Source organism: Acinonyx jubatus, chromosome E4 (assembly GCF_027475565.1).
Source record: "Acinonyx jubatus isolate Ajub_Pintada_27869175 chromosome E4, VMU_Ajub_asm_v1.0, whole genome shotgun sequence".
Taxonomy (NCBI): Eukaryota; Metazoa; Chordata; class Mammalia; order Carnivora; family Felidae; genus Acinonyx; species Acinonyx jubatus.
In genome coordinates, this window is record NC_069395.1 from 52680569 (window position 1) to 52693839 (window position 13271).

Genomic DNA, 13271 nt, shown 5'->3' on the forward strand with positions numbered 1-13271 from the left:
TGAACTTGTTTTCAGCCTTTTCTTGTTCATATTTTTTGGCAGGTAGCACGCAGGGAAAAAGCCTGCAGGTACTGTTTAGTCATTTAAATGATTATTCAGGAATCATTAGACACCAGGGATGCAAAGGTATAGAAGACTCAAAATTCTCTAGTAGGGAGAATAAACGTGTATTCAAATAATCTTAATACAGTTACTTCTTATTCAAAGCTTCTCCAATAGCAGCTAAGTATAAAACCAACATTACTGCACAGAGACTGCCTTCTGGGCTGCAGCTACAAGAATGACAGCCAAGCAGGGAAAGGTAAGCAAATGTAAAATTAAATCCGAGATCAATGGGTAGGCCAGGCTCTGGCCAAGTGATGGTGATGAAGAAAGAGCTGTAGCTTGACAATTAATGGCACAAGAATTCTCTCAACATGATTTTGAATAACTGGCAGTATTATATAATAAAGCAAGAAAAAAAAGCATGTAGATATGAGTGATTAAGTGAATATTTTATATAGAAATTACTGATAAACCAAAGACATTCCCACGCTGTGCCTTCTCTTTTTAAAAAATAATAAGCTCTTATTTTAGCAATTACATAAGATATGACATTTATGGCAGGTGAGGAACAGAAGCAATGAGGAAGAGAAGCAATCAGTGGTTTTTGCAACCATGATACAGGATAAAGTAGTAAAGCATTTAATAGATGTTAATTTCTTCATGTACTCTGCAGTCAAGTATTATTCCTACATGAAGTTAGATACAAATAAGATACTGACATTTGTTACATCATATCATCTTTAATCTGGAGATCTCAAAGCATTTGAAAGCATTCATTAGTTCCCAATATCCTGGTCAGATACATTAGAAAAATAAGTTGGGGCACAGAGAAGGTAAACAGTTCAAGGTCAATCAAAAAATCAATAACAGATTTGGAAAACAATATATATTATTGTTCCTGGTCCTAAGTCATAAGTCATACCCCCATCATTTAATGTTTCTTCCCCTAAAATGTTTTTTTCTCTTCTCTGGCTCTGCCAGAGCCATTTCTCTTTGATGCTAAGTAACAAATGATTACATACAGTTCAATAAATGTGAAATGAGTTTAAAGAACAAAGAAAAAGAACTGGGCTGATTTTGTTTTGATGACTCTAGATCTATTTGTTAGAAAAGATTAAGAAAAAACATTATCAACTTTAGAATTGGGAGGGCTTATGATTGTCTGTATAATCTTACACTCTGTTCCATTTTTCTGTGGGTTAAGTTATTATGTCCACTACCTTTTTCAGTCCCCCAAGAATCTTTCCTGCAATGCAGCTATTTTAATTAACAGAACAAATGTACTATTGATCATCAATAAAATAGGCCAAACCATAATTAGGTATACGTACAGTGTATTACAAATTATTATTATTCTTCAATGGCAACAGAACCTTCTACATTCTATAGAGAATTGAAGACTAAGGAACTCAGAGAGTATCATATCACACTTAATGATTATCACAAAAATTACCATGCAAGAAGGAAAATTTAAACGTTAACAACTACGTAAAATTCATAACGTTCTTTAGACATGTAAGTACTATATTGGGCTCTTATTTAAAATGTGATTAATTCTAGATAATACTTTTGATTTATTTTAGAACAAGAATCATCAGTTCCAGCAGAATTTGGTAAAGTTTGAAAACCCTTTCAAAAAATTAAATGAAGTCCTGAATTATTCCATGTTGAATTTCAATCAGTGAAACTAAAGGTTTTCCTCCTAAAAGCCTACCTGCGCATTGGCTTTCCTTCCATGCACCATGAAAAGTACCCTTCACCACACTCTACAGCCGAACCTAAGACAACAGAAAAGCAGTAACTTAATAAAAAACTATTTCTGATCTTTCCAGTAACAATCTCTATATAATCATTTCGTTTAGTGATAAAAAAAAAACACAACTTTACATCATATTATACCACAGGCCTTTTGCATCTGCACCATCATAACCTTAGTGCCTTTAAGATGACTATCCTCAGTCTGGATATAGACATGGAAAGCTAAAACGATTATAAGTGAAAGTGAAGAAAGCGCGCTTATACAGTCCTGATTGCTAGGTTAGTTTTGGCCTCTCCTCAAAAAGTGCTTGAAGACGTTTAACTTTTGGCCTCACTATCAAGTACACCTACAGAACACATTTACCCACAGAAGTAATAAGAGGATAGACTGGATAGGGAACACGCTGGCTTAACAACGGATCTGAAGCTTTAACTTGTCCCGAAGTGACAGGAGCAGGGGGCCGGCATTTGCCTTTAAAAACAAACGACTCCGCTTCCGACAGTCGGGCAGCACGAACGGAGCAGAGTTCTGGTTCCAGACTAACATTCTCCTTACAAGCCCTTCGTTCAGTGCCCGAAACAATGTCCACCACCCACTTGGCAAGACCTCGGTAGGTCCCGAGGGTTAAATGGGACGCACAGTACCCATTTCCTTCCCCCGAATTCCAGCTCTTGTCCGGGGAAGCTGTGCAGGGTAAGAACCCCAGCGTCCTCCAGGGCTCCCGGGTAGGGGTGTCAGCCAGCTAGAGCGCAGTCTGGTGCCCCGCGAGGCCCAGCCCCAGCGCCCCAAAAGCCCCGTTTCGGTGCCCACTGACAGGCGGCGGGCGAAGCACGGCCCCCTACCCCACCCGGCAGCTCAGCAACTTAGGACCAGATTTGCAAAGCAAGTTCTGGGCGCTGTCCACTGTCTCCTGCTCTAAGGCGGCTAACTCACCGGCTCTGTCACTTTCTTCTCTGCCGCCGCCCCCTCTCTGCCTGCTCCACTGCCGCCGCTAGCGCAGGCAGGATCAGATCCTCAAACTATTTCCTCCCCACCCCTCTCGTCTCTTCAGCAGCGGAAGCGGTCCTGTTCCTAAATCGTTCCTTCTGGAACTCATACAGCCCGCCAAAAGGTTCCGGCGCGGCTCAGGAAGTAGCCGCGCCCGTTGCTGGAGATTCGGATCGCCTCAAAGACTGCCTGTCCTCTTAGCCACTTCCTCCAATCCTGAGGATGACCACTTTGCAAGTTCACAGCTGATCTGACAGTATTTGAATACCGAAGTTTCCTTCTTTCTTCTTTGTTTTCCCCACCAGAAGGCAATAGAAAAATGGGTGTAGTCACAAAAAGCTAGGAATTATTTATCCGTAGCTTGTAGGTCTCCTATTGCACTGTATAGGCACAATGTTGCCCCTCATTGTGGAGTGTATGATTGACGCGTGCGTAGGCAGGGCTGACATATCTCTCTTAGGCCCCTGCAATGTGCAAGCTGCTGGGGATACACAGCCAAATCAGAAATAGACCTGACCTTCCAGATTTCCCACAGTTTAGCTTTCAGGATACCAGAGTTTTATCCAAACACTTCACCAAGGACAAACAGATTAGCAGGAGAAAAACAAAAAGTGTTTGTCCAAACACTTTATGCCGACATTTCAAACACTTCCTCTGTGTGAAAAATTCTTTTCCAATTTGTGCTCTGCCCGATTTTACCAGACCACACAGCCATCTGACTTTTACTACACATTTAGACAATATACAAGTGATAAGGTCGGGGACTCAGTTTCAGTAATATCAGTGAAAGACTGTTGCTGTTTTCCTGATATCTTGTAGGCTAAGCATGAATTTAGCCAGATTTTCTTTAGCTGTTCTTCCCATGGGATTGACATATTTGTCCAGTTGTTTCTGAAAGAGAAAGAATACCTTCTGTTAATTAGGTTGTAGTGGGAAACGTGTCACCTTTAGATCCAGACCCCCATATTTTGAAATCCTAGTGCTGTGACTGACTTTGTGATCTTGGTCAAAGTTCTTAATCTCCTAAGCATTAGTTTTCTTTGTGTAAAAGAATAATAATGCCTCTTGTATAAAGTTGTTTTGAGAAATAAATTATAATGAAGATCATGTCGTGTGTCTGGCACTTAGTAGGTATTAAACAGATGCCAATTTTGTTGCATGCCAAGTACTGCACTAGGCTTTGGAAATACAATCATGAATGAGATAGACAACATCCTAAAGCTCTAGTGATCATTTATGTGGTTATGGTGGTTGTTTTCCATTATGAGTAGTTGATCTAAATCATCTCCAAGCAAATGACCCAATACTGACTAGTGAGAAATCAGAGGAAATCTAATGGGGACTGGGGACTTCCTAGTAAATTTAGAAGAGATGCAATAAGAGATAGCATCTTTTCTCTCTGGCCATTGTTGTGTCTGGATGTGACAACTGACACCACTACAACCATTTTGCAACCATGAGAGAAGCCAGAGGAGAGTGAAGCTAGAGAGTAAGGATGGTAGAACATAGAGGCTGAAAGAATTTGGGTCCTTGAATGTCATTTTTAAACTACTCATCCTTCCTTGCCCAGAGACTGCCCTATTGTTGGACTTCTAGTTATGTAAGATAATAAATTTCATATTTTAAAGTGAGTTGGGGGTTTCTAATACCTGCAGCCAGAAGCATACTAATTCATGTAAAAGGATATAGACAATAAACAAGTAAATAAGCAAAATAATTCCAGTCAGTGGCAAATGCTAGTAAGGAAGAAGATAAACAGGGTGATGTTAGGGAGAGTGATTAGTTAAGGCAAGGAGAGGCTACTTTATTTTTTTATTTTTATTTAAAAAATTTTTAATGTTTACTATTTATTTTTGAGAGAGAGAGACAGAATGAGAGTGGGGGAGGAGCAGAGAGAGAGAGAGAGACAGGGAGATACAGAAACCAAAGCAGCTCCAGGCTCTGAGCTGTCAGCACAGAGCCCCACGCGGGGCTTGAACCCACGAACCACAAGATCATGACCTGAGCTGAAGTACGACGCTTAACCAACTGAGCCACCCAGGTGCCCCTATTTATTTATTTTTATTAAAAATTTTTTATTTGAGAATAGGTAACACAATGTTACATTACTTTTAAGTGTACAACATAGTAATTCAATATCTCTATACATTATGCTATGCGTACTACAAGTGTAGCTATTATCTGTCCTGTTACATCACTATTACAATATCATTGACTATATTCCCTATGCTGGTACCTTTTGTTCCCATGACATTCATTCCAGAATTGTTGCCTGTATCTCTAACTCCTCTTCATCCATTTTACCCATTTCCCCATGCTCCTTCCCTCTAGCAACCATCAGTTTGCTCTCTGTATTTATACGTCTGATTCTGCTTATTTTTTGTTTATTTGTTTTGTTTTTTAGATTCTACATATGAGTGAAATCATATGGTATTTGTCTTTCTTGGTCTTATTTCATTTAGCATAAAATCCTCAGGGTTCATCCGTGGGGAGAGGCTACGTTATTTCTGTTGTTGTTGTTATTTTTAAATATTTATTTTTGAGAGACAGTGAGAGAGAGTATGCTCACACGCGAGCAGGGGAAAGGCAGACAGAGAGGGAGACAGAGGCTTGGAAGTGGGCTCTGCAATGATAGCAGAGAGCTTAATGCCGGGCTTGAACTAATGAAAGGTGAGATGATGACCTGAGCCAAAGTCAGATCTTTTTTAAAAATTATTATTAATTTATTTTCAAGTTAGTTAACATACAGTGTTGTCTTGGCTTCAGAAGTAGAACCCAGTGATTCATCTCTTACATATAACGTCGAGTGCTTATTCCAAAAAGTGCCCTCCTTAATGCCAGTCACCCACTTAACACACCCCTCCACCCCCACCCCCATCAACCCTCACTCTGTTCTCTGTATTTAAGAGTCTTATAGGTTTGCCTCCCTCTTGGTTTTTATATTTTTCCTTCCCTTCCCCTATGTTCGTCTGTTGAATTTCTCAAATCCCACATATGAGTGAAATCATATATTTCTGACTTATTTCAGTTAGTGTAATACCCTCCAGTTCCACCCACATTGTTGCAAATGGCAAGATTTCATTCTTTTTCATTGCTGAGTGGTATTCCATTGTATGTATATGTATACATATACATATGCAAGTGGTATTCCATTGTGTGTGTGTGTGTGTGTGTGTGTGTGTGTGTGTGTGTGTATCTTCTTTATCCATTCACATCTTCTTTATCCATTCATTGATGGACATTTGGGCTCTTTCCATAATTTGGCTATTGTCAATAGCACTGCTATAAGCATTGGGGTGCATGTGCCCCTTTGAATCAGCAGTTTTTCTCCTCTAGATAAATTCCTAGTAGTGCAATTGCTGGGTCATAGGGTAGTTCTATTTTTAATTTTTTGAGGAACCTCCAAATTGTTTTCCAGAGCAGCTGCACCAGTTTGCATTCCCACCAACAGTGCAAAAGGGTTCTTCTTTCTCCACATCCTCACCAACATCTGTTTCCTGAGTTGTTAATTTCAGCCATTCTGACAGGTGTGAGATGGTATCTCATTGTGGTTTTGATTTGTATTTCCCTGATGATGAATGATGTGGAGCATCTTTTCATGTATGCTTGCCATTTGGATGTCTTCTTTGGAGAAGTGTCTATTCATGTCTTCTGCCCATTTCTTTACTGGATTATTTGGTTTTTGTGTGTTGAGTTTGGTAAGTTCTTTATAGATTTTGGATACTAATCCTTTATCCAATATGTCTGATATACCTTCTCCCAATCTGTTGGTTCCCTTTTAGTTTTGTTGATTGTTTCCTTTGCTGTACAGAAGTTTTTTATCTTGATGAAGTTCCAATAGTTCATTTTTGCTTTTATTTCTTTTGCCTTTGGAGACATGTAAAGTATGAAGTTGCTGTGGCCGAGGTCAAAGAGATTGTTGCCTGTTTTCTTCTGTAGGATTTTGATGGTTTCCTGTCTCAAATTTAGGTCTTTTATTCATTTTGATTTTATTTTTGTGTATGATGTAAGAAAGTGGTTCCAGGTTCATTCTTCTGCATGTCGCTGTCCAGTTCTCCCAGCACCATTTGCTAAAGAGACTGTCTTTTTCCCACTGGATATTCTTTCCTGCTTTATCAAAGATTAGTTGGCCATATATTTGTGGGTTCATTTCTGGGTTCTCTATTCTGTTCCATTGATCTGTGTGTCTGTTTTTGTGCCAATACCATATTGTTTTGATGATTACAGCTTTGTAATACAGCCTGAAGTCCAGAATTGTGATGCTTCCAGCTTGGGTGTTCTTTTCTAGGATTGCTTTGGCTATTCAGGGTCTTTTATGGTTCCATACAAATTTCAGGATTGTTTATTCTAGCTCTGTGAAGAATGCTGGTGGTATTTTGATAGGGATGGCATTGAATGTGTAGATGACTTTGGGTAGCATCAACATTTTAATGATAATTTGTTCTTCCAATCCATGAGCATGGAATGTTTTTCCATTTCTTTGTGTCTTCAATTTCTTTCATAAGCTTTCTATACTTTTCAGCGTACAGATCTTTTACCTCTTTGGTTAGGTTTATTCCTAGGTATTTTATGGTTCTTGGTGCAATTGTAAATGGTATTGATTCCTTGATATCTCTTTCTGTTGCTTCATAATTGGTGTATACAAATGCAGCCACTTTCTATATGTTGATTTTACATCTTGCGACTCGGCTGAATTCATGTATCAGTTCTCACAGTTTTTTGGTGGTGTCTTTCGGGTTTTCCATGCAGAGTATCATGTCATCTGCAAAGAGTGAAAGTTTGACTTCTTTGCCAATTTGGAGGCCTTTTATTTCATTTTGTTGTCTGATTGCTGAAGCTAGGACTTCCAATACTATGTTGAACAACGGTGCTGAGAATGGACACCCCTGTCTCATTCCTGATCTTATGCGGGAAGCTCTCAGTTTTCCCCCACTAACGATGATATTAGCCGTGGGCCTTTCATGTTGTGTGGCTTTTATGATGTTAAGGTATGTTCCTACTATCTCAGCTTTCTTGAGGGTTTTTATCAAGAAAGGATGCCATTTTTGTCAAATGCATTTTCTGCATCTAAGAATCATATGGTTCTTATCCTTTCTTCTATTAATGTGGCGTACCATGTTGATTGATTTGCAAGTACTAAACCAGCCCTGCAGCCCAGGAGTGAATCCCACTTGATCATAGTGAATAATTCTTTTAATGGACTGTTGAATTCAATTTGCTAGCATCTTATTGAGAATTTTTGCATCTGAGTTCATCAGAGATATTGGCTTGCAATTCTCCTTTTTAGTGGGGTCTTTGTCTGGATTTGGAATCAAGGTAATGCTGGCCTCACAGAATGAGTTTGGAGGCTTTCCTTCCATTTCTATTTTTTGGAATAGTTTGAGAAGAATAGGTATTAACTTTACTTTAAATGTCTGGTAGATTTCCCCTGGGAAGCCATCTGGCCCAGGACTCTTATTTGTTGGGAGATTTTCGGTAACTGATTCAATTGCTTTGCTGGTTATGGGTCTGTTCAAATTTTCTATTTCTTCCTGTTTGAGTTTTGCTAGGATATGAGTGTCTAGGAATTTTTTCATTTCTTCCAGATTGTCCAGTTTGTTGGCATATAATTTTTCATAGTATTCTCTTATAATTGTTTGTATTTCTGTGGTGTTGGTTGTGATCTCTCCTCTTTCATTCATGGTTTTATCTGTATGGGTCCTCTTTTCTTTTTGAGAAGTCTGGCTAGGGATTTATCAATTTTGTTTATTCTTTCAAAAAACCAGCTCTTAGTTTCATTGATCTGTTCTACTGTTTTTTGTTTTTGATTCTATATTGTTTATTTCTGCTCTAATCTTTTTTATTTTTCTTCTTTTTCTGGCTTTGGGCTTTATTTGCTGTGCCTTTTCTAGCTCCTTTAGGTGTAAGGTTAGGTGGTGTATTTAGGACTTTTGTTGCTTTTGAGATAGGCCTAAATTGCAATGTATTTTCCTCTTATGACTGCCTCCCAAAGGGTTTGGGCTGTCATGTTTTCATTTTCATTTGCTTCCATGTATTTTTAAATTTCTTCTTTAATTTCCTGGCTAACCCATTCATTCTTTCATAGGATGTTCTTGAACTTCCATATATTTGGGGGCTTTCTAAATTTTTTCTTGTGGTTGATTTCAAGCTTCATAGTGTTGTTATCTGAAAATATACATGGTATGATCTCAATCTTTTTATACCTGTTGAGGGCTGTCTTGTGACCCAAAATGTGATCTATCTTGGAGAACATTCTATGTGCACTCTACAAGAATGTGTATTCTGCTGCATTAGGATGAAATGTTCTGAATATATCTGTTAAGTCCTTCTGGCCCAATGTGTCATTCAGAGCCATTGTTTCCTTACTGATTTCCTGCCTAGATGATTTGTCCATTGTTGTAAGTGGAGTATTAAAGTCTCCTACAATTACGATATTATTATCCAAAAGTTTGCTTATGTTTGTGATTAATAGATTTATATATTTGGGTGTGTTGGGCGCATAAATATTTACAATTGTTAGCTCTTCTTAATGGATAGACCCCTTAATTATGATATAATGCCCTTCTTCATCTCTTGTTACAGTGTTTGTTTTAAAATCTAGTTTGTCTGATATAAGTATGGCTACTCTGGCTTTTTTTTTTTTTTGATGTCCATTAGCATGATAGATAGTTCTCCATCCCCTCACTTTCAATCTGCAGGTGTCCTCAGATCTAAAATGAGTAGCTTGTAGGCAGTATATAGGTGAATCTTGTTTCTTTATCCATTCTGATACTCTGTGTCTTTTGATTGGGGCATTTAGTCCATTTACATTCAAAGTGATTATTGAAAGATATGAATTTGATGCCATTGTGTTATCTGTAGATTTCACTTTTTGTGATGTCAATCGTCCTTTGTAGTCTTTGCTGCTTTCCACTCATGGAGCTCCCCTTAGGATCTCTTGCAGGGCTAGTTTAGTGGTCATGAACTTCTTTACTTTTTGTTTGGGAAAATCTTTCTCTCTCCTTCTATTCTTAAGACACCCTTGTTGAATAAAGGATTTTTGGCTGCATATTTTTCCTATTAGCACACAGAATATTTCCTGCTACTCCCTTCTGGCCTGCCAAGTTTCAGTGGACAGGTCTGTTACTAACCTTATGTGTCTACCCTTTTGTCCTTGGCTACTTTCAGAATTCTCTCTTTATCTTCGTATTTTGTCAGTTTCACCATGATATGTTGTGGTGTTGACTGGTTTTTATTGATTTTAAAGGGAGTTATTTGTGCCTCTTGGACTTGGATGCCTATTTCCTTCCCCAGATTAGGAAGTTCTCAGCTATAATTTGTTCCAATAAGCCTTCTGCCCCTTTCTTTCATTTTTCTTCTTTTGCACCTCCTATGACATGGATATTGTTTCATTTCATGGAATTACTCAGTTCTCCAATTCTCCCTCATAATCTAGTAATTTTCTTTCCCTCTTATTTTGCAGCTTCATTATTTTCCGTAATTTTATCTTCTATTTCACCTATTCTCCCCTCTGCTTTTTCCATCCTTGCTGTCACTGTATCTATTTTGCATTTCAGTTATAGCATTTTAAAAACTCATTGTGACTAGTTCTCAAGTCTTTGATCTCTGCAGCAAGAGATTCTCTGGTGTTTTCTATGCTTTTTTTTTTCAAGCCCAGTTATTAGTCTTATGACTGTTATTCTAAATTCTTGTCCAGATATATTGCTTATATCTGTTACACACAATTCTCTGGCTGTGATTTCTTCCTGAATTTTCTTTTGGGGAGAATTCCTCCATTTTGTCATTTTGGCTGTTTCTGTCTCTGGCATGTTTTAAAAGCTTGTTATGTATCCTGCACCTGCGAGTACTATTATATTAAAAAAGGGCCATACACTATCCAGGGCCTGGCACTTCAGGAAGTGTTGTTGGTGTGTGTTGCATGCACTGTGTTGTTGCATTTTGGCTCCTCTATCCCACTGTTTGGTCCTCTGCAAAGTTCCTCCTTGCTTCTAGTGGTGGAGTGTTTGGACCTTCAACCAGGTGTGCTTTGATTTGTTTGTTGAAGTAACCCAGGAAATAAAGGGAAAAGTGGGGGGAAGGCTGATCCCATAAAAAGAGAAAAATGAAAGGGGAGAAAAGAAGACCAAACAGAGAATCAAAAAACTATAAGGCTAAATCCAAAAAAGACAAAGGAAAATAAAGAAGAAGAAGAAATAGAAAAGGTGTTAAAAGAGTAGAATAAAAATACCTGATTAGGGGTGCCTGCGTGGCTCAGTTGGTTAAGTGTCTGACTTCAGCTCAGGTTATGATTTTACTGCTCATGAGTTCGAATCCCACATTGGGCTCTCTGCTGACAGCTCAGAGCCTAGAGCCTGGTTCAGATTCTGTGTCTTCCTCTCTCTCTGTCCCTCTCCCTCTCATGCTCTGTCTCTTTCTCTCAAAAATAAGTAAATGTTTAAAAAAATTTTTTTTAAATGTATGATGAAACACACACACACACACACACACACACACACAATAAGAATTGACCAAAATCAAATCAGAAACTATGAGCTTGATTAAAAAAAAAAAAAAAAAAAAAAAAGGATGGTAGAAAGAAAAGTAAAAGGAGGGGGGGACCCAAAATAGTGGTCTGTTGGTCCCTGGGAGGGTGGCTGTGTTGGTCCGGAGGAGAGGCTGGTTGCGTTGGGTCAGTCAGTTTTACTCCAGTAGGTAAGCAGTTACCAGGCACCAAGGGGCAAGGCTTTGTGTAAGTGGGTCGTCTCCCCTTGGAGGCCACTGCACTGCTCCCTGAAGTCCCACCATGTCGGTGAAGGGGAGAAGAAATGGCCACATCCCAGTCTCTCCCCTGACTGGGTGTCTCAAACCACGCTGTTCAGGCAGCCCTCAGAATAGCAAGGGCAGTCAGCTTGCCCTGTTCCAATCTCCCCAGCTGCCTAGGTGTCTGCTGGGATTCAAACCCCGATGTCTTAAAGGACCCTGCACCACACGGACCCTGTTCGGATGTAAAGCCACTCTGCCCTGCTGATAAAAGAACTTTTGGCTGGCACCTGCAGAGTCTTTTGTCCTTGGGGAGGCAATAAACCCTTTTCCCACAGTACTTGAGGGAAGGGATCTTTCTCTCCCCTTGCGCCCCTGAGATCGCTACACCGTGATATGTGCTCTGGGGCCGGCTCATCCTCCCCAGGAGCACACACACAGCTCCCAGCTTTGCTCTGGAGAAAGTCATGCACGTTTGAAATCGCTGAATTTCAGCTCCTACGACTGTTTGCAAACTATAAACTGGCACTCTCTGTATTTCTCCTTCCCCAGTCCATGGTCTGGAGAGGTTTTCCTCTTGTGCTAATTTGATACCGACTTTTAGAAGCCCTCTCTCTTTCTCTCCCTTTTGTCTCTGCACAGAAAGGGTTCCCTCCCCTCTGTACCTATGCCATTTTATCTCCCCCAATTCACATACATGCACCTCGATCCTGCCAAGCTGTCTGCCTCCAACTATAGAGATCCTTCTACCGCTCTGCAGATAGATTTCCTGGGTGTTCCAAGCGATCTGACCTCAATACAGCTGTGTTTGAGGGATGAGGAAGTAGGGTCCCCCTACTTCTCCACCATCTTAGCTCTGCCTGAAGTCAGACGCTTAACCAATTGAGCCACCCAGGCACCCCTAGAGGCTACTTAAATTTTTTTTAAATGTTTATTTATTTTTGAGAGAGAGACAGACAGATTGCAAGGAGGAGAGGGGCAGAGACAGAGGGAGATACCGAATCCAAAGCAGGCTCCAGGCTCTGAGCTATCAGTACAGAGCCCAACACAGGGCTTGAACTCACAAACTGTGAGATCCTGACCTGAGTGGAAGTCCGACCCTTAACTGACTAAGCCACACAGGCGCCTCTAGGGTACTTTAAATTGCATGATGAAGGAAGTACTTTGGAGAGGTGGGTTGAGATCAGAAAGATGAGAGAGAAGCAATCCAGGTGGAAGGCAGGGAGAAGAGTGTTTCAGGTAGAAGGAATAGGAAGGGGAAGGACCTGAGGCACAAGTATATTTGTCTTGTTCAAGGAGCATAAAGAAGGCCAGTGTGGGGGGCGCCTGGGTGGCTCAGTTGGTTGGGTGACTGACTTCAGCTCAGGTCATGATCTCACAGCTCGTGAGTTTGAGCCCCACGTCAGGCTCTGTGCTGACAGCTCAGAGCCTGGAGCCTGCTTCTGCTTCTGTGTCTTCCTCTCTCTCTGCCCCTAACCCACTCGCATTCTGTCTCTGTCTCTCTCAAAAATAAACATTAAAAAAAAATTAAAAAAAAAAAAAGAAGGCCAGTGTGGCTATAAATGGTATCAGACATGAAATAAGAGAAACAGACAAGAGCAAGGTCATATATTGTCTTGTAGGGTACTGTAAGAAGTTCAGATTTCATTATATATTTTATGGGAAGGCTCTATATAAATGGAGACATTATAGTTCAGTTTAGGTTTGACAGTTGATCCCAAATTCAAAGCTTTTGAAAATT

General features: G+C 39.9%; 1 protein-coding gene across 1 annotated transcript in view; it reads right to left on the minus strand.

The window, feature by feature from the left end:
• KLHL20 (kelch like family member 20) overlaps positions 1–2890 on the minus strand; it is a 62724-nt gene extending 59834 nt beyond the window's left edge. Inside the window, exons 1-2 of the mRNA XM_015064640.3 lie at positions 2738–2890; positions 1760–1823 (exon numbers count right to left, since the gene is read on the minus strand). Of these exons, the coding sequence (XP_014920126.1) occupies positions 1760–1782 (23 nt within the window). The 5' untranslated portion in view covers positions 1783–1823; positions 2738–2890. The remainder of the gene's footprint in view (positions 1–1759; positions 1824–2737) is intronic.
• Between the last annotated feature and the right edge of the window lie 10381 nt (positions 2891–13271).